General features: G+C 31.6%; 1 protein-coding gene across 1 annotated transcript; it reads right to left on the bottom strand.

Annotated features, from left to right (window-relative positions):
* Positions 1-1,196: 1,196 nt before the first annotated feature.
* On the bottom strand, positions 1,197-13,718 carry LOC148190923 (uncharacterized). Its single transcript, XM_088101216.1, has 3 exons — positions 13,331-13,718; positions 1,451-1,506; positions 1,197-1,307 (listed from the first exon to the last, which is right to left on the bottom strand). Exons 1-3 carry the CDS (start codon positions 13,716-13,718, stop codon positions 1,197-1,199), a joined length of 555 nt encoding a protein of 184 aa, XP_087957342.1.
* Positions 13,719-20,045: the final 6,327 nt, after the last annotated feature.

Genomic DNA, 20,045 nt, shown 5'->3' with positions numbered 1-20,045 from the left:
GTGTATCTAGAGTAATCATCTATAAAAGTTCAAAATAATTTTTATCACCTCTAGACATATTTTGTTTTAAATCAGCTAGATCCGTATGAATTAGCCCTAAAAATTCAGTTTCACGATCTACAGGATAACATGTTTTCTTGGTTATTTTATATTCTACACAAATATCACATTTACCACTTTGTCTATCACACATATTAATTAATCATAGTTGTTGTAATTTCATAGGAAGAATTCACATGTCCTAATCTAGCATGTCACATATCATATGAGTTAACAATATAAGCAGAAGAAGAAGATTCATTAATATTCTAAAAAATGTTGAGTACAAAGAGACATTGGTCACAATATCCCTTTCTCACAATACATTATTTTTTGTCATTAGAATCTTGTCAAACTCGAATAACACTTTAACCCTCACTTTTCTCAATAGTGCTATAGAGATTAAATTAACTCTGATTGATGACACGTGTAGCACATCACTCAAGGCTAGAGTCTTTCTAGATGTGAGTTTGAGAAGAAATTCTTCTTTTCCCAGAATAGGAGTGATCTTGGAATCACCGAGGTAGACGTGTTCTTCTCCATCCCCTACACTGGTGTAAGAGGTAAAGACACTTCTGTTTACACAAATATGCCTAGTAGCACCAAAGTCTATCACCCACTTGCTCACATTGATCATCAGATTTACATGAGAAACAACCACAACAATAATGTCATCTCCTTCCGCTATATTTGCCCTAGGAGGATTGTCGTTTCTTACTCTTTGTCTGCATTGTGGTGCATGATGGCCTAGTTTTCCACATACGAAGTAATTTCCTGTCTTCTTAAAGGTGGGATTAGATCGTGCTAAAATAGAATGACTCAATTTTTCACACCAAGAGGGGGGGGGGGTGAATTGGTGAAATGTAAAAACAAAATCTTTTTCACAAAAATGATGCCTTGATACTTTTCTTGAATCGCAAGGTAAAAGATTTTCAATGCAGCGGAAATTTAATCGAATGAATGCACAACGTAATCGATTGAATAAAGAGAGTACAAATAAGAAAATTTAAACACTGTGTTTTTATACTAGTTCGGCCAAGCCTACAACTAGTGTCCTTCCAACCATAGGAAGCCAACGCACTATAATGATCAAGATTTTTACAGCAAGGCTTTTATAGCGACCACACGTCAAAAATATAAAACACCTCTCTAACCCTCTAATCAAAATATAGGCAGTACACAACAAGACCAGCAGCAAGAATCCTCTTTCCTGTTGTCAAAACCCTTTGAGACACTCTCAAAGTTAAGAACGCCACATACTCTTCTTCCTGTAATCACAACAGGGAACCTCAAACCAATCTTCAAAAGATTGCAGAATCTGATCTCTCAATGACACCATAATGTGCAAGTTGATCAGCCTTTGAAAAACACAACAGTCTTGCTCTTCAAGAAATCACAAGTAGTTGATCACCACAATCACTCTTGTTTCTTGGAGCTTTTCTTTTCTTTCTGTAAGATCACATCTTTCTGCAAAAGATATGAAAATGTTAGAATCACAAAATTTCTTACAGAATTCAAATCTGCGTCAATTTATAAAATAACTCATATCAGACGTAATTTAATCGACTTAGCTACTAATGCACTCGAATACAACAATTCTGTTATAACAGTTAGCAGCAATCATGACAATTAATTGAATGTGCAATTAATGCAGTCGACTAACATTTAATGCTTGGTCAACACAATTAAAAATATGACCGTTGGACATTTATGTTAAGGATTAACAGAATTTCAAAATAATAACTGACTTAATCGAATACAGCACGCATGCAATCGACTAAGTAACAATGTTAAGCATAGTTTTGAAAAACTTTCTCTTTGAAAAAATCTTATAGCACAATTGAAAATAGTTTGTGCAAAGACATGAGTTTTAATTGATTCATCCCATAATGAAATCGACTTAACACTGTTATTTTGTCACACATTTAAAGTTCAATATAAGTGCTTGTGGTTTTTCCTTTCAACATCATATGTCATGCATTCACATATAAAAACACATATGTCATGCTCTCATATATGCTCAAACAGATTTAAGTCATTTATTAAAAGCATATAACATGTAAATATGGAACATGTAACACAGAATATACATGTGCTATTAATTTTGTATTGTCATCATCAAAAACTCATATATTACTGAGATTGTGGGTTAAGCTAAATCTGTGCTCCCCCTATCAACAATCTCAACAGATTGGAACAATATTTCCAAAAATTATTTTTCTTATTGTGATTAGGTTTGTGTTCATACCTTTTTAGAGTAGGTCTGTCTTCTACCATGTTTGATTTTGCATATAAAGCTTTGGCCCTTGCAACAACACACTCTTTCCTATTGGTATCTTACTATTGGTATCTTAATAATTGTGTGTGATAAGCTCCGAAAGTGACATCTACTTTTGTATGTGTTTCAGTTGTTGCTTGTAAGTCCAGGATGACGATAATTTCTTGATCAGAAGTTCTGAAACAAATTCATCAAGTAGAAGAATGTTCTCCGCTTTGATATCTTTGAGCAACTTATGATACTCGTTGATTTGATATTTTATGTCCTTGTCTTCAATCACTTCCCAACGATAGTAATTCCCAATAATAAACCTTTGTCTAACGACATCTACAATAATGTATTTGAGAATCAACGAATCCCAAATGTCTTTTGTCTCCTTATAGGAATAATAAACATCGAACAAATTGTTAGAGAGTGCACCAAGTAAAATATGTTGGCATACCTTGTTTGCATGAACTCAATCTTCAACTTGTTTTGAATTTGGAGAGAGATTAGAGTTAGGTTTTGGAGATGAAAGAGCAAAGACGACTCCATACATGTCTAAAAGGGTTGACACACATTCTTGCCAACAAAATTTCTGGCCAAAGAATACTTCGATTTTTTATACATCCAGAAAAAGGTTTAGTGAATTATTTCCGGTGTTTTGTATAGAAAAGTTGATGTCAATTATAAGTCCATAAGGTTGTTATAGAAAAGCTGACAAAAAATAATAAAAACCACGAACTAAAATTTTTCAAGACGTGTAGATCATTGTACTTAAGAACTTATTTGTGGTGTTTTGTGCAAGTCTCCTAATATATAAGATAAACTTTTTAGAAATTTCTAAAGATCTCATGATAAGGAATTCTAAAGAAAAAAAAAATAAATTTAGAATTTTCTGAAAAGAAAAGAGAAAAGGGACATAAAAAAAGAATGAGAGAGTAAATGAGAGGCTTTATTTATAGAGTTGGAAACTAACCCCAAGACACATGACTTGTGAAAAAATCCCGCAAGAGACACTAGTGAAAGACTGTTTTAAGCAAATAAAAAGGAAGGTTAAGAAAACTGTTACCTTCACTTAAAAGAATTATGAGCCTCTCGGTTTTGACCACGCAATGTTCATAAAGCTGTTTTCTCTTATATACTTTTTTGGTCATGTTATCCGGAAAGCTTTTTTGGTAATATATTCCAGATTTGTTGGTCCGGCAAATAACCTTCACCCCTACACCTCTCCTAAACCTGATTTTTCATTTGGTGGATCTTTTTATTATTTATTTTGGAAATCACTAAAACAGCTTACGAGGTGGTCCGCACAATGCACCGTTGTTCACCTCTTCTCCGCTACTCCAAACGATGGCCAAAATTACTGTGAGGGTGAGGGAACAGGAGAATTATTGTAGCTTCAATGTCCAACCGAAGAAGAGGACTAGATTTAGATTTAAAAACACTATGAGGTTACCTTTGACATTTCCAATGTTTAACAGAGTGTAGGATGAGATTTGAGGGAGTGCAGGAAGCAATTGTCTTATACATTCAGGTTATTTTACATTGACGACAAATGTACAAATTTTAAAGGCCTTGTAAATATGTCTATAGTGACAACCGGTTATCATTGGATACACAAAGTAGATGGTTTCTACTCGAAGATAAATCTATAATGTGGAAAATATTTATTTACGGAAAACACCTAAAGTGCAAATTTGAATATGAAATGTTACATTCAATAATAAAAATACAAATTGAATAATATATAAGTGAAAAGAATTCATAAATATAATCCTATAAGGTTTTATGTTAAATGTATGCTGAAACTTTTAAATTATATGTATAGTAAGAAATCTATCGAAAATATTTTTTTTTATTTCGATAAAGTATATTAGCATTAAATTTTAGAAATTTATTATAATTAAAAAGTAAATAAAAAAAATAGAATAACCATTTTTATGTGATTTGCTTATTTAATAATAACTTGAATCTTTTGAGAAAGAATTTTTGACTTTATCAATTTTGAGTCATGGATGAACATCATGTATCATTTCTAATAAAGACATAAATTTATACTCATCAATATCAACTTTCTTATAATTAATAACCATTTTATTATCAATAATTATTAAATATATATTTTATGTTTCTTAATTTTAATTGTTAAAATATTAGAATAATTGAAACCTTTTAACTTTATTTAGGAATTTAAATAATTTGAGTATTCTAACATGCTATATGAATGATTTTGGTAAAGAAATAATCTCACTCAAGTTGTTGTTGGTCAATACAAAAGTGTTCACCTAGACTAGTGGTTAAGCAACTCTCCCGAAAGAAATGACTGTTTAATAAAGTCATAAGAAAAAATTAAAACGTGAAAACTCATTTAAAGGAGTAGAGACACTAGGTACCGTCAACGGATACAATTCTTTTGTAATAATAAAAATTAGTTAATAATTTAAGTTTACTAACGACCAAAACTCTATTGGTAAGACGTCTTTCAGTGGTAAATATTCATCAATTAATATTTGTCAAAAATTATTCACAAATTCTAGACATTGAAACTTTTTGTTAGTAAGTATAGCAATTTAGATAGGTCAAGAGATTGAGTATGGTGTGTTAGACTTAGATAGACACAATAAGAGGAATATGAGTGTTTTTATCTTAGAGAACAAAAAAAGTAGTATTCATCACCTTATGAGAGTATTAAGTGATCTTGCAACAAAAAGGGTCTGAATGAGGTTGTTTGAGAAATCTTTTCTAATCATTCTTCATATTGGGACTGTTGTTTTGTTTGTGTGCTTATATTGCTTGTGTTTATGTTATGCATTTTTCCTTTCTTTGTGTTATTTATGCATTTTTGTTTTGCAGTTCTCTTTTTTGTTTTTATTTTTATGTTTTTAATTTTCAAATCTTTCTTATATAAAAATTGGACTAATTTGTTCGCGTGAGTATCTTTGTATTCTTATGAGTGCTAGGTATTGATAATGATAAGGAAGAGGACACAAGGAGTAGAGAAATTTGAGTAGCAAGCGTGCTCACCCAAAAATAGTTTGCATTTCTTTCTTCTTCTTTCTTCTGTTTTTAAATTCTTATTTTGCTGATAATAAGTGGCTTGGTTGGTCTGACGAATATGATGCATATGTTTCATGACTTTGAATGAGTTTTGCTTGACTTTGAACCAATTGTATTTGCTTATAAATTGATATTGGAATACATTGAGAATGTGTTATGATTTAGTGGAAACTTATGTTTGTGGTTATTCTAATGTGAGTATTTTGAGAATGTTGTTATTATTTTTATTGCGATTAATGATTATGGCATGTTGTATAACAATCTTAGGAAACCAAAGAATCAAATGGGGTGATATTTTATGCCTCAGAATTTATATCTATTGAGTGCTACCACTTTTGGCTTACAATTAACTTTTCTTGATTTTCATTGCTAGAATTTTTCTTTGTATGCGTATGATGAATCAATATTTTCCTGACTTCACTTAGCTTATTGTACTAGATTTAATTAGGGAATTGTTCTTGAATGTCCATTATTTCCCCACTTTTTCTAGTTGTGCTTAATTTGACCAGAAATTCTTATTTTAATTAATTTGAATTATCTAAGGCTAATTATTATCAATTTTAATTGCAGGGAAATTTCTGGAAATATATTTTGGGACATTAAAGAATTGCCGCGTCATTCTTCACTTGCCACATCAGCATTTTAGCTTAGAATTAAATTGTAATTTCGTTTTAATGGATTTTTGGGAAAAATTAGTGTTTGGGCCGTTTTTGGTCATTTCTTAGAGGCCCAAGTCTAATTTTTGACCTAGGTTTTAGTGCCCATGAGGGGGCAGCCGTCACCAACTCTCCTCATTCTAGATTTTTGACGTTTTGGCTTCTTGGAGAGCTCCCTCTTAGGTTTTGGTTTTCTCTTCCCTTGTATTGAACTCATTTTATAATCAATTACACTTTCATTTTGATTTTCGTTTTTCCTCTTTGAGTTTTCGTATTGTTTTATGATTGTTGTTCTTCAATCTTTTCCTCTGCCCTTTTCCTTTTCCTCTCATTAACTCATTTTTCAAGTTTTAATCTCGCACTCTGTATAGATTTCTTCTTGCATTTTGCTATTCTTTCGTTTTGCGTTTTCTAGGTTGCATTTGTTTTCCCTTTGTTGTTCTAGTTCTCTATTTGCATTTTAAATGGTTGCTTGCGTTTTGAATTAGTGATAATGGAAGCTTAATCGGTTTGGTTGGTCGTTTGGTAATGTTACAACGTTTTCCTTGAGATTTCTAGGCACTCATTGTGATTCTGCCACTTTTGTCCTACATCCTGTGAAATTTGTTTGGCACTTGTTATTAGGACACACTTAATGCTCTAATTTTGGTTGATTCTTGCTTAGTTGATTGATTTGTTCGGTGTAGAACTGATTGAACAAGGTGCACTTCGTTTGTTTAATTCGATTTTAGGAAAACCCAATCAACCTTCGCTTAGTTGGTTGATTATTGTTGGAATAGGATGACAGGAGCATTTAATTGATTGTTAATCGAGGATTGAAAGCATTGTAACTGAGCTAATGACCAATCTGTCTTTAAATTGTGTTGAATTTCGTGTTTTGGTTAATTAATTCTAGTCATAAAACTGTCAAATTCCCCCTCCCACCAAGTGTTCGACTTAATTCCTGAACCACTGTTTGGTCCTTGAGAGACGACCAAGGAGTCACTTCCTAGTCTATACTGCACTTAATTGCATATTAATTTGATTCGGGTACGACCTCGATCAATACTTTGAAACAAGGTCATCTTTCTTTCCCTTTTTACATCATACACCCAAAATAGCCAATTGTATTTTCAAATGTAAGAACACTTGTGTAACCCTTTGAGCATTAAGAAAACATCACCCACCAGTACAAAAACATCGTATAATATCACGCGTTCAATGTCTAACTACTGAATAGCCAACATTAAAAATGACTGGTGACATTTTTGTAAATAAATGCAATTATTAGACATCGTTTAGAATTGTAATTCGACGTCAATTTGTTATAAGATATCGAATATTGAGAAGTTCGACGTCCTATTGGATAAATTTTGCGGAAATGCTTGGCCCAAAAGTTAAAATGTACTTACGTATGACGTCGAATGCGCTATAAAACGTCGAATGCGCTAGCGTTAGACGTCAAAGAGTTAGTGAATTCAGTAAAAATTTGAGCGGGAGATTGAAAATTCATTCACATGATCTTAACGCGCGAGACTTTCTTCTCTGCTCAAACTTTTCTTGAATGAAGTTTGACAGCCATCACATGTAATCTTTCTTTCATTTGATACAAATGCATGTCAATTAACTACTTTATGTATGATTTTTGTTTGTTTTGACCGATTATTTTCGTGTTCTTGTCCTTCATAGGCGCATTTTGTTTCTCTCTCACTGGTGGCAACACTTTATTCCGATGAATCCACATTTTGAAGGTTAGTTTTCGTTTTCGTTTTGAAGAACTTATTTGTTGAACTTGTTTATTGTTGTTGTTTGATTGGACTTGTTTGTTGTTGTTGTTTGGTTAAACTTGTTTGTTGTTGTTTGGTTGAACTTGTTTGTTATTTTTGTTTGTTTTATGTTGTTTGTTGTTGTTATTTATTGTTGATACTACACTTCACGTTCATAGTTCATACTTTATAAAATACCAAAAACTTAAATTTGTTGTTTTTCTGCTTTTCAGGTCTTCGTAGAGTAGTAAAAATATATCACAAAGGATCACAATTAATTAAAAGAAATAAAAAAATGGATTAACCTCGTATATTGAAAAAATTTGACGTTAATTAACGTTAATTAACGTCGGACATAAAGCAATGTCTGACGTCAATTTGCTTTATTGGGAACGTCAAATTATTCTATGTCCGACGTCAATTAATGTAAATTAACGTCGAATTATTTAAATTCGACTTCAATTTAACGTCTCTCGATATGATGTCGGCCTCAAATTCGATATAAAAGGCCAAAATACACTAACATTATACGGGGGTTTTGTATTAGTGTCTTTTTGATTTTGAATTCTTGAAGCATGTTGAAAATGATTGACCACCTCACCTTAAGTGGAGAAAGCAAACATATCATGAGAATGGGAGGATGGGTAACAAATTTGAATGGGTGTTGGTTGATGTGATGCATTCTTGTATATATATCATCTATAAAAGAAAAAGAAAGAGAAAAATAGAAAATGAGAAAAAGAAAAATATTCAATAATATTATTGTAAAGTGGTGCTTGGTTGTGTTCTAGATTTCAATTAGAAGAGAGTTGAATTCTAATGTTGTAATTTTGAGGTCATTGATCTCTTCACTCATTCATGCTACCTAAACACACAAATTTTTTCCTAACCTAGTCACAACACCAAATAAAGTCCTTGCTCATGTTGTGTTTTTTATAATTTTTGGCTCTTGAAAAGAAAAGCAAAGTCAAATTGTGTGCTTTTAGTGGCAAAAGAGAGAATAAAAAACACCCTTATAGACAAGTCTGCTTGAGTGAAACAATTTTTCTAGTGAGGATTGGTTCCTTTTGGTTGATCAATGAAAACATCTTTGCTATGCTTGTTAGTCTCTCATAAAACACGCACATTTATTCTTGTGATATTGGTATTGTGAGCACCATAGCTAAGGATTTGATGGGTTTCACATATTCTCTTTGAATTGGACTTTAAAGAAAACATTCACAAATGTTATATGATTTTATTATGTGAACTTGTTTCTCAGTTATTTGACCCTTGTTGAGTAGATGCCTTTCTAAGCCAATTTACCTTTTGCTTGAGGACAAGCAAGGTTTTAAGTGTGGAGGAGTGATAACGGTTTATTTTATGTATTTTTGTGTATATACTTTTATGAATAAACCAACTCCTTCATAACTTTTACCTTGTTATGTCCCCAAGTTTGTGTGTTTTTATGTTTTCTTATGTTTTAGTTAATATATGCATGTTTTACCTCTAATCTCTCATTGAGTGTGTGAGATAAGGGAATAAGTAGCAATTCTGGTAGAGGAAAACAAGTTGGAACTCAAGGAAGCATGATTAGACAAGAAATAATGATTTTTAGACAAATACCCACTTCAGGGGCTCTAGAATCACACCCAAGGCTACAAACATGAAGAAAAAACTCACATGTAGGGTTATACTGCCATGGACCGCCACTAAACGACAAGAAAATCACCATTGGACTTCAAGCTGACTTATTGGGTGAGTTTAACAGCCTAAACCTATAGTGGTTGAGTGCTTAGTGCAAAAATGGCTCGCCTAGTGAGTTTTAAGTCGGGGAACATCAATTTTTAGGTCTCGCTAGGTGAGAATGAAGTCGTTGGGCGAATCTGTTAGCTTTGATACGCAAAAGTGGATATATAATCATGTTTTCATGAGGGTTTTCATTATCCTCATTCTTACATGAATATAATCACATAGGGTGCTTGGGAGTGGCTCTTAAAGGCTGTTTGAAATGTTGGGAACCTCTCCCTTTCATCCTTGGGTTTCCTCATTCATCCATGGTGGTTTTCTCCCTTTTAGGGTTGAGGGGGAAGATGGGTCACAAATTGGAGGTGTATATGTGAAGGGGAGGCGTAATTGTAGCACGGAGCAGTTGCCAATACCCTTGGGAAAGAGCATGCATCTCTCTTTGATTTCAATTTCTTCCTTATTTCTTCAATTTGTAGAACCTTAAGTTCTCTACCATGGATGGTTATTCTTATTTGTTAAGATTAGATGTAATAAACTACATCTTATGTATTTTGTGATGTTATTGCATATGCTTTTCCATTTCAAAGTTAGTATTTGATTTCTATGCTTAATGCTTGTTGTGGTTTGATCACTCATGGCTTGATTTATGACTCTTGATGTATTGGAAAATATGACTTGAACCTAGAACTGAAATCGAATACCTAATGGAACTTGTATCTAGGGATAAAACATCATTCATTAGTAATCTTATGAATCTTGAACTTAATGCATGGTTACTTGTTGAGGAATCAAGGAATTGAAACTTGATGAATTATCATAGGCTCAAAATTGCTAGGGATAGGATTTGAGTATGTTGGTGAGTTGATTTTGTTAGAGCGGCTGTAGTGGAATGGTTAACGTGGAATAACAAACCAAGAGGGTTTTTAATACGAACGTGTCTTTTAATTTCTACTCAATTAAACTTACCAAGCAAATAATAAAGACAAATAAAGAGGGCAAGGTTGAGAGAAATTTGCACAAATGATTTTATTCTGGTATCAATCGTACATCTAGTCGCTTATCTCAAAACAAGATAAACAGTTCACTACTCACAAAACAATTACAAATTACAATCACAAAGAAACACTTTGTAAAAGTTTAGAAACCACCTCTCTTGTTACCTCCAAGAGAAGAAAGTCTCTTCCCTTGTAACCCACAAGGGATGAACACCTCTGAATCTTCACAAAAGATTAACACCTCCTCTGAATGTTTCACGAAGGATGATAGGCTTTTAACTCAGAAACAACAACAAACTCAATCACACTCCCAATGAAAGTTCTCTCTCTATGCCAACACGCCAAGTTCTCAAAGCCACAACACAAGGGTTCAACAAACCCTAGAACACTTATCACCGCACACTGCATATAAGATTTTCTGAAATACACTTATTTCATAATTTAGAATGAGAGTCCTAATTTGATTTATAGAGATCTCACTCAAGGATACCACCAAAAATCCGTTGTCAACTAATTAATGTGTGATAATCAATTATCCAACTATGGTAACTAATTATGCATTTAATGAATGCACAACAGTAAAAAAAACTTGCTTAAAAATTCTCATAATTGCTTATTGTAATCAATTATGGCAAGTCATAATTGATTACTGATAATCGATTATTATAAATTGATAATCAATTATCTTGAGTATAAAATGAGGTTTTGTGATTGAAAAATAAATTTTAACGCAACCTAAGGCAAACAATTCATAGAATCAAATATAAACCACATCCTATACATAAATCTACTAAATTACAAAAGCTTTAATATAAAAACAAGTCTTCATGAAGATCTGCCTGGAATAAGAGCACTTGAGACTTGATTTTGAGACATCATCAAAATAAATTTCTCTGCTCTTTAGCTTTATGCTAACAATCTCCCCCTTTTTTATGATGATCAAAAATATTTTAATTTAAAGCTTTTTGTAACCTGTAGTGATATGTAACTCATACATAACTTAAAGAAGAGGGATTAGTAAACAAAAGATAAATATAATTAAGCCTTTAAACATATTTCTCTCTCTTTTTTATCATTATTAAAAAGGCGCTATGTATGATATACAAAATATTCTCCCCCTAAATATAAGAAGTCCCCTTGAATATAAGTCATAAACAAATAAATAACAATTATCATAATTTTTATTAAAGGGAAACAGGAGGCATAATTCAAAATATAGAAAATACAATAAATTTAGGAATCATAATAAATAAATAAAAACAGGATAAAGAAATACTCCTCTTTATTGAGTAACTTAAACAGAATTAAATTGCATTTGATTATTTAAGGAAGAAAGAGAAGTGGTTAAAAAAAATTAACAAAAATTTCTTTTCAAGTTAAAAACTCCCCCTTAATTTGACAAATCATACTTTACCAAGTTTTTGTGCACACCCAAAAACTTCTTCCTTAATTTTGAAATAACCTGCAAAATAGAAAAAAATAATATTTTGGTACCCAAAAATACTTATTTGGGTCTTTTAAAGTTAGAGACAAATTATTTTATAATTGGAATCCATGCATATATTCCATTTGGAACACCATAATGTTTTATTCTACATTTTTTTTTATGTATGACCATTTTTCATGCAATAAAAACAAGTAACATCATATGAGTTCCTATAATTTCTATTTTTATAATTATAATCATAATAATTTTGATTATATTTTGGAACATACTGGATTTTATTTTTATAATTATAATCATTATAATTATATTTAGGAACATTCTCAATTTTATTACCATAATCATAATCGTAGTAATTATAATTATATTTAGGAACATTTTTATCAATCGTTTTAACATTTGAATTATTTTTACTACTTTCAGCATGACTTGTTTCTTGTAATTTATTCATATTTATGCAAGATATACATTCATCATTACTAACAAATTTTCCTTTTTCATAAAATAAAATTTTATTTTTCAAATTTTTATTCTCTTCAAGAATATTTTCAAAGTTTAATTTTAAATTTTATTTTCTTCAAAAATATTTTCAAAATTCAAATTTAAATTTTTATTTTCTTCAGAAATATTTTCAAAATTCAAATTTAAATTTTTATTTTCTTCAAGAATATTTTCAAAATTCAATTTTAATTCTTTGAAATTCTTTTTCAGTTTCTTATGAACTTTATCTAATTTTTCTGATTCTACTATTAAAGCAGCATAAGTTTCATGCAATTCATCATCACTAATTTGACTGTAATTATCAGAATCGCTAGATGTACTTACTTGGCTTCCAGCGTCGTCATCTGCCATCAAAAAATTGTTTGCTTCTTCATTAGATTCGCTCAAATCAGAAATTGTTTCATTGTCATCCTCCCATGCAATGTAGGCGTTCTTTTTGAAGTTTTTCTCTTCTTTCTTTTCTTCACCCTTCTTTTGATTTGGGCAGTCAGCTTTTAAATGCCCCCTTTCTCCGCAACCATAACATCTATAGTTTGAGGAAGATTCTTGGTTTTCTCTCTTTTCGTATTTGAATCTTCCTTTGTCTTTTGATTTCATGAGCCTATTGAGCCTCTTTATCATAAGTTTCAAATTTTCTTCCTCATCTGAGTCTTCATCTTCTATTTTGCTTTTGCTCCTTTCTACCTTAGATTTTAAGGCTAGAGTCCTTTTCTTCTTAGTTTTTGCTTCTTCTTCATCTAGTCTTCCGAGGTCAAGTTCATGCTCTCTCAATTTTCCAAATAATGCCGCCATAGTCATTGTGTTGAGATTTTGTGACTCAGAAATTGCAGTCACTTTTGGTTTCCACGACCTGTCTAAAGATTTCAATATTTTCATGTTAAGCTCATCATTTTCGAAAGACTTACCTAGTCCAATGAGATGATTAACGATGTTGGTGAAGCGTTTTGGAACAGCGGATATTGTTTCTCCTTGCTTCATCCTGAACATTTCGTATTCCTGGATCAAGATATTCTTTCTCGCTCTCTTTACGTCATTTGTACCTTCGTGGGTTACTCTCAGCACTTCCCACATTTCTTGAGCAGTCTTACAAATAGAGATCCTGTAAAACTCGTCAATGGTTAAAGCAGATGAAATAATATTCCGAACTTTTACATCGTTTTGAAACCTTTTCTTTTCTTCACCAGTCAACTGAACACGAGTCTTTGGTTCTTGCATATTGTCAGTAGGAACAGACGGACCAAATGCAATAACTTCCCAAATATCACAATCAATAGACTCAATAAATATTTGCATTCTAACCTTCTAGAATGCATAATTTTCACCTGTGAATAGAGGTGGTCTATTGATAGAAGCACCGTCTGCAAAATTTTGATATGATCCTACCATTTGAATAACTATCAAATCAAGTTTTGATGCCAATTGTCAGAGCGGCTGCAGCGGAATGGTTAGCATGGAATAACAAACCAAGAGGGTTTTTAATACGAACATGTGCCTTTTAATTTCTACTCAATTAAACTTACCAAGCAAATAATAAAGAAAAATAAAGAGGCTAAGGTTGAGAGAAATTTGCACAAATGATATTATCCTGGTTTGGATCTTACCAATCCTACATCCAGTCGCTTATCTCAAAAAAGATAAAAAAATTCACTACTCACAAAACAATTACAAATTACAATCACAAAGAAACACTTTGTAAAATTTTAGAAACCACCTCTCTTGTTACCCCAAGAGATGAAAGTCACTTCCCTTGTAATCCACTAGGGATGAAAACACCTCCTTTGAATCTTCACAAAGGATGAACACCTCCTCTGAATGCTTCACGAAAGATGATAGGCTTTTAACTCAACAACAACAACAACACTCAATCACACTCCTTGTGAAAGTTCTCACTCTATGCCAACACGCCAAGTTCTCAAAACCACAGCACAAGGTTTCAACAAACCCTAGAACACTTATCACCGCACACTGTAGATAAGATTTTTTGAAATACACGTATTTCATATTTTAGAATGAGAGTCCCAATTTGATTTATAGAGATCTCACTCAAGGATACCTCCAAAAATCCGTTGTCAACTAATTAATGTGTGATAATCAATTATCCAATTATGGTAATTAATTGTGCCTTTAATGAATGCACAACGGTAAAAAAAACTTGCTTAAAAATTCTCATAATTGCTCATTGTAATCAATTATGGCAAGTCACAATTGATTACTGATAATCGAGTATTATAAATTGATAATCAATTATCTTGAGTATAAAATGAGGTTTTGTGATTGAAAAATAAATTTTAACACAACCTAAGGCAAACAATACATATAATCAAATATAAACCACATCCTATACATAAATCTACTAAATTACAAAAGCTTTAATATAAAAACAAGTCTTCATGAAGATTTTCCTGCAATAAGAGCACTTGAGACTTGACTTTGAGACATCATCAAAATTTCTGCTCTTTATCTTTATGCTAACAGATTTTGACTAAAATGTGGAATTGAGATGTTTATGAATGCATGAGAATGAAGTTGATGAAATCTAATCTTGAAAATTGTAAATACTCTATGTTACATTTCCATGCACCCCAACTGTTTAATAAAAATACCAAAAAGATTTTCTTGTGTTTTTATTATCTTTGAGTCTATTTGACTTAGAATGCAAGAGTTGTCGAGTGTTGCACAAGTCCCTTGGCAGATAATTTTATTTATCACTTGCTACACTGCGACTAATTCACTTGTCGTTGGTTTTGTAGCCAACACACACCTGATGGCAATGCTCTAGCTAGGATAAGCCAAATCTAGAAGCAACTAAGCCATGTTTCACAGATTCAATGAGGGCGGAAGCTTGTGGTGGTGAATGGATGATGTTGCTCATAGATTTGGTGATTTGTATTGTGAAAGATGAAGTGTTTAAGGGTTCTCTAAGAGAGGTTGGGCCAACTCTTAAAGGTAGGTGGTTAGAGGAGGCCACTTGGGTTGCTCTAAACTAGGGTGACCTTACAAGAGTTTGTGTGCACAAAATTGCAGCATAACTTTACTCTGTTTTCAAAGCTGAATACATGAAAGAGATACACCTCTATTTATAGGCTAAGGTGTCTCTAAATGGGCATAAACTTTAACCTAAAATAGCCACCTTGGTTGTCTTGGAGAGCAAGGAGAAACCCTTTCCAATAAGAGGGAGACAAGTGGCAAAAATCCTCTCAAATGAGAGGGTAACATATGGCCACTACCTATGGAAAAACTTTTCATTCCTAGGATGATACATGGCCACCAACTAGGAGGAAAAACTATTCAATAGGTGTCTCCACATCACTAGTACAAAAACAGTGTACAACGTCGAATATTTTGGGCCTTTCACGTCGAATTTGAGAACGATGTCATATCGGGGGACGTTAAATTGACGTCGAATTTAAAAAATTCGACGTTAAATTTAACGTCGAGTTTTATCAATAAACGACATTAATCAATTTTTTTATTTTTTTAAATTAATTGTGATCCTTTTTTACAACTCTACGAGATTTGAAAAGCAGAAAAACAACAAAATTCAATTTTTGGTATTTTGTAAAGCATGAACTATGAACGTGTAATATAGTATCAACCAAAAACAACAATGACAAACAACAAACAAGTCCAATCAAACAACAAACACGTTCAATCAAATAACAACAACAAAGAAGTTCACTCAAACAATAACAACAAACAAGTTCAACAAAAAATAACAAGAAACAAGTTCAACAAATAAGTTCTTCAAAACGAAAACGAAAACGAAAACTAACCTTGGTTCATCGGTCAAAACAGACAAAAATCATACCTAAAGTAGTAAATTAACATGCATTTGTATCAAATGAAAGAAATATTACATGTGATGGTCAAATTTGAGCAGAGAAGAGGGTATCGCGCGCTAAGATAAAGTGAATGAATTTTCAATCTCTCGCTCAAATTTTTATTGAATTTACTAATTTTGACGTCTAACGCTGGGGCATTCAATGTTTTATATCCTTTTACGTCGAATTACAATTCTAAACGACGTTTAATAATTGTATTTATTTACAAAAATGTCACTGGTCATTTTTAATGTTGGCTATTTAGTGGTTCGACGTTGAACGCATGCCGTTATACGCTGCTTTTGCACTAGTGCATGTCTAGGACGAAAATGAGCCCATACTCCTCCAAGCTTGGCCAAAAATGTTAACCCCTTGGTCAACATACCCATTTGGATGTCCACCTTGGTCAATGTTGGGCTTAAGGCCCAATGTTGACTTAGGTGGTCAAAACCCTACACTATTTGGTCCAAAATACAATGCCCAAATGGAAATCCTACACTACTATGCCTACATTTATATACGAAATAAATTTTGTTTGAATTTGGTGAGGGACATAATTGTTTAATTTTAAAAAAACTAGGACTACATTGAGACAAAATAAAAATATAGGGATCAAATTAAAAGAGAACAAAAATACAGAGACCAAATTGAATCAAATGCAATGACACGTAGTCTCACAGTGACACGTGGCACTGTTAGTGTCACGTCACAATATCATTGCCATGTGGCATAATGTCATCTTGACACGTGGCAAATTTTTTATTGTTTAAAAAAATTAAAAAAAATAAACAATGAAAATAAAAATAATTAAAATTTTCAAAAAAATCACGAGCTGACATGTGACACTTCTTTAACAGTATTAGTACAGAATTAACAACAATGACTTAATTGCATCAATATTTTAAAAATAGAGATCCAATTGAGACAAAAAAACAAATAAGAGATCTATTTAAAAAAAGTTACCGAAAATAGGAACTATATGAATATTAAACCTTTAATATATTAACAATACTATAATCAATTGTAATTTTAACATCATTACACCATCATAAGCTAAAACAATAATCCAAGCGTGATTTTTGAATGATTAGCTTTTGGAGGGTTTGTACCTCATCTTTATTTAAATACGCAAATATATATTCATTTGATAAGAAGAGCATACCAGTTGGTGACTTCACTTTGTAAATATTTGGAATAGGCATACTCTTCAAAATCAACAAACTAAAAAAACTAACGAAAATAATTAAAATATTGACAACTAAACTCTGAATTTAAATTAGGTTATAATGAAGGTCTAGTTAATCTTTATTAATATGAAATCAATTATTAAAATTATAGAATATGTTGTGAGAATGAAGAATCAAAAGAGAGAGAGATTTTATTATCAGTGAAGTAGTAGTTTAGACTATGGTTTAAAAACAATTATTTGATGGCTTTTCTAGCTAAATTTCCTTAATTATTTATTATGTATGCATGTGAAGGAAATATGGAATCTCTTTCCTCAATAAAATGAAAAGTTATGTGTTCCCTAACAAAATGGAACTGAGTGTTATATATATAACCTCTTATAGTGGGATAAGTTGAGTTTAACCTAGCAGATACAGACAAAGCTAAAACTAGTGAAAATCCATCATAAGGAGAACATTTACAAGCAGTACTAAATCAAGAACTTTAATTAAAAGTATATAATACTTAGTTTCGTGTTTCAAATCTGTTCAGCTGTTGAATGAAAAATGCCTTAATTTAAATGTACATGCAAAGGCTTTTTTAATAACTTTTCTGAATGTGTAGGGAGATTCACTTTAGAGACCAGGTTTCAAATCTCATACTATACTATATACCATGAAGTGTAATTAGCTTCATATATATTCAACTTTTTTCTACATATTCAAAGCTAATTGTAGTTAGACACTAACTTTATTTTTTTTTCCCATTTCCCCTTTTTTTTCCCATATATTTCTTTTTGTTACATTTATTATATCTTTCACTTTCCCATTCTCTCTCTTTCTATTTTTCTTTCTACAGTTTCTTTCCTACTCTCATCCACTAGCAAATTTGAAATCCTACATGCAACATTTTCTTATATTCAGTTTCCTTGGAGTTGCCCAAGCCTTTTTTCTTTTTCATTTTAAATCTTTGATAGTTGTAATGAAGAACATGGCCCCTATCAAAATGTAACTGTCAGCTCAATCAGAAACTTGGTGTATATTTAAATCAGGGACAACTTATGCAACTAGTTTATTAAATTTATCATGGATTGTATACCTAGAAACAATTATGATGCAGTTGAGTTATTCTATTGTATAAAAAATAAAATGTAATCAGTCTTTAACAAACTATATCTTACATTGATATAATTATAATTAAAATCGACTTATGGGATAATATTATGTTTAAATATTAAAAAAATACTAAACATAAAGTGTATTTTATACTAAAAATATTTAAACATGTACATAATGTAAGTGCTAAATTTCAACATTTCATATACAAAATCATGGTTGCAGAAACGTAAATTCCATTTTACAAGCAGTTTTCATCTTGTTTTGATCTACAGACTTGCCATCTTCAAAGTAATTCTTGGTGAAATTTATCTTTTACACCCTAAAACATGTCAGCCTTGATTCCATAACTGAAGCTGCAAATTCTACCTCTTAATTTATACATTTAGAGAGTTTTTGTGTGCTATTTTGGCATGCATAAGATGTTATCAACACAGAACCTACAGATACACATGAATTCAAGTCTATTTATCGAAATCAATGGAATTTCTCTATGCGGTAGCATCGTTAAATAGCATTAAGCAAGTTTATTACAGAAGCTCAAAGATTAAGTAGCGTTGCATCATACAATTAACATAATATAGCGCAAAATCGAAATAGACCTATTAAGAAAAGAACAAGAACTATTATAGAGAATCTTTGAATCAGATTGCTTAGTGACAGAAAATTCACCATGTATTTTTATTTTCTCTTGGGAAAAGAACACATACATGTGATCTACATACATGCTAAACTAACTACATAGATAGTGCTAGCGATCGGGCCTACCCATCATTGATGTCATGGGAGAAATTCTGCCGGAAACAGCTTCTGTTGGCCGGAAACGCATGGCGGAGAATGTCACCGACGATACCAAAACGAAAGCCATGTCTAGCAATAGATGTGCATATTCGTTGTACATATGAATACACTTCCTTAGAAGCACACTGCTCAACACAGATACCAACACCATGAATCTAGACATTTGCACTTTTCAGATTCTTGGTGTTCTCGCCTTCGCCGAAACCTATGTTTGATTGATTTGTTCCACTGTTTCAGAAGAATGCTGCTTTTACTACGGTGCCCTTGTTTCAGTTTTGTACTTATGATTCGTAGTTGCAGTTTCAATTTTTTTTTATAATAACTTATATATAGAAATAGGAGACTTGAACAATATATAAGAAAAAAATATCTATAAATATTTTGTCTAAAAGATTTGGGTAGAGTTATAATTAAGTCATAATTTATTGATGTTTAAATTTTTTAAGTTTCTTTCTCCTAAAAGAATTTAAAATTGGTATCAAAGTTTAGTTTGTCTTGCTAACCAGTTTTAATAGAAACAAACATGTAAAATTTAATTATAGTTAGAGTAATTAGTCTAAGAAAAAATGTTTTACATTGAATGAAAAAAATTGAATGATATATATAAAAAAAAAATACACACATTTTGAGGTGAAAATAATATCATAATTTTTATTCTTAATTTATTGAAAGTAAATTTTCATAGTTCACTTGTACTGAATCTACATACGATATCT

Source organism: Vigna umbellata, chromosome 11, assembly GCF_029865625.1.
Source record: "Vigna umbellata cultivar VRB3 chromosome 11, Vumbellata_1.0, whole genome shotgun sequence".
Taxonomy (NCBI): domain Eukaryota; kingdom Viridiplantae; phylum Streptophyta; class Magnoliopsida; order Fabales; family Fabaceae; genus Vigna; species Vigna umbellata.
This window is presented reverse-complemented; position numbering and strand designations above follow the sequence as displayed.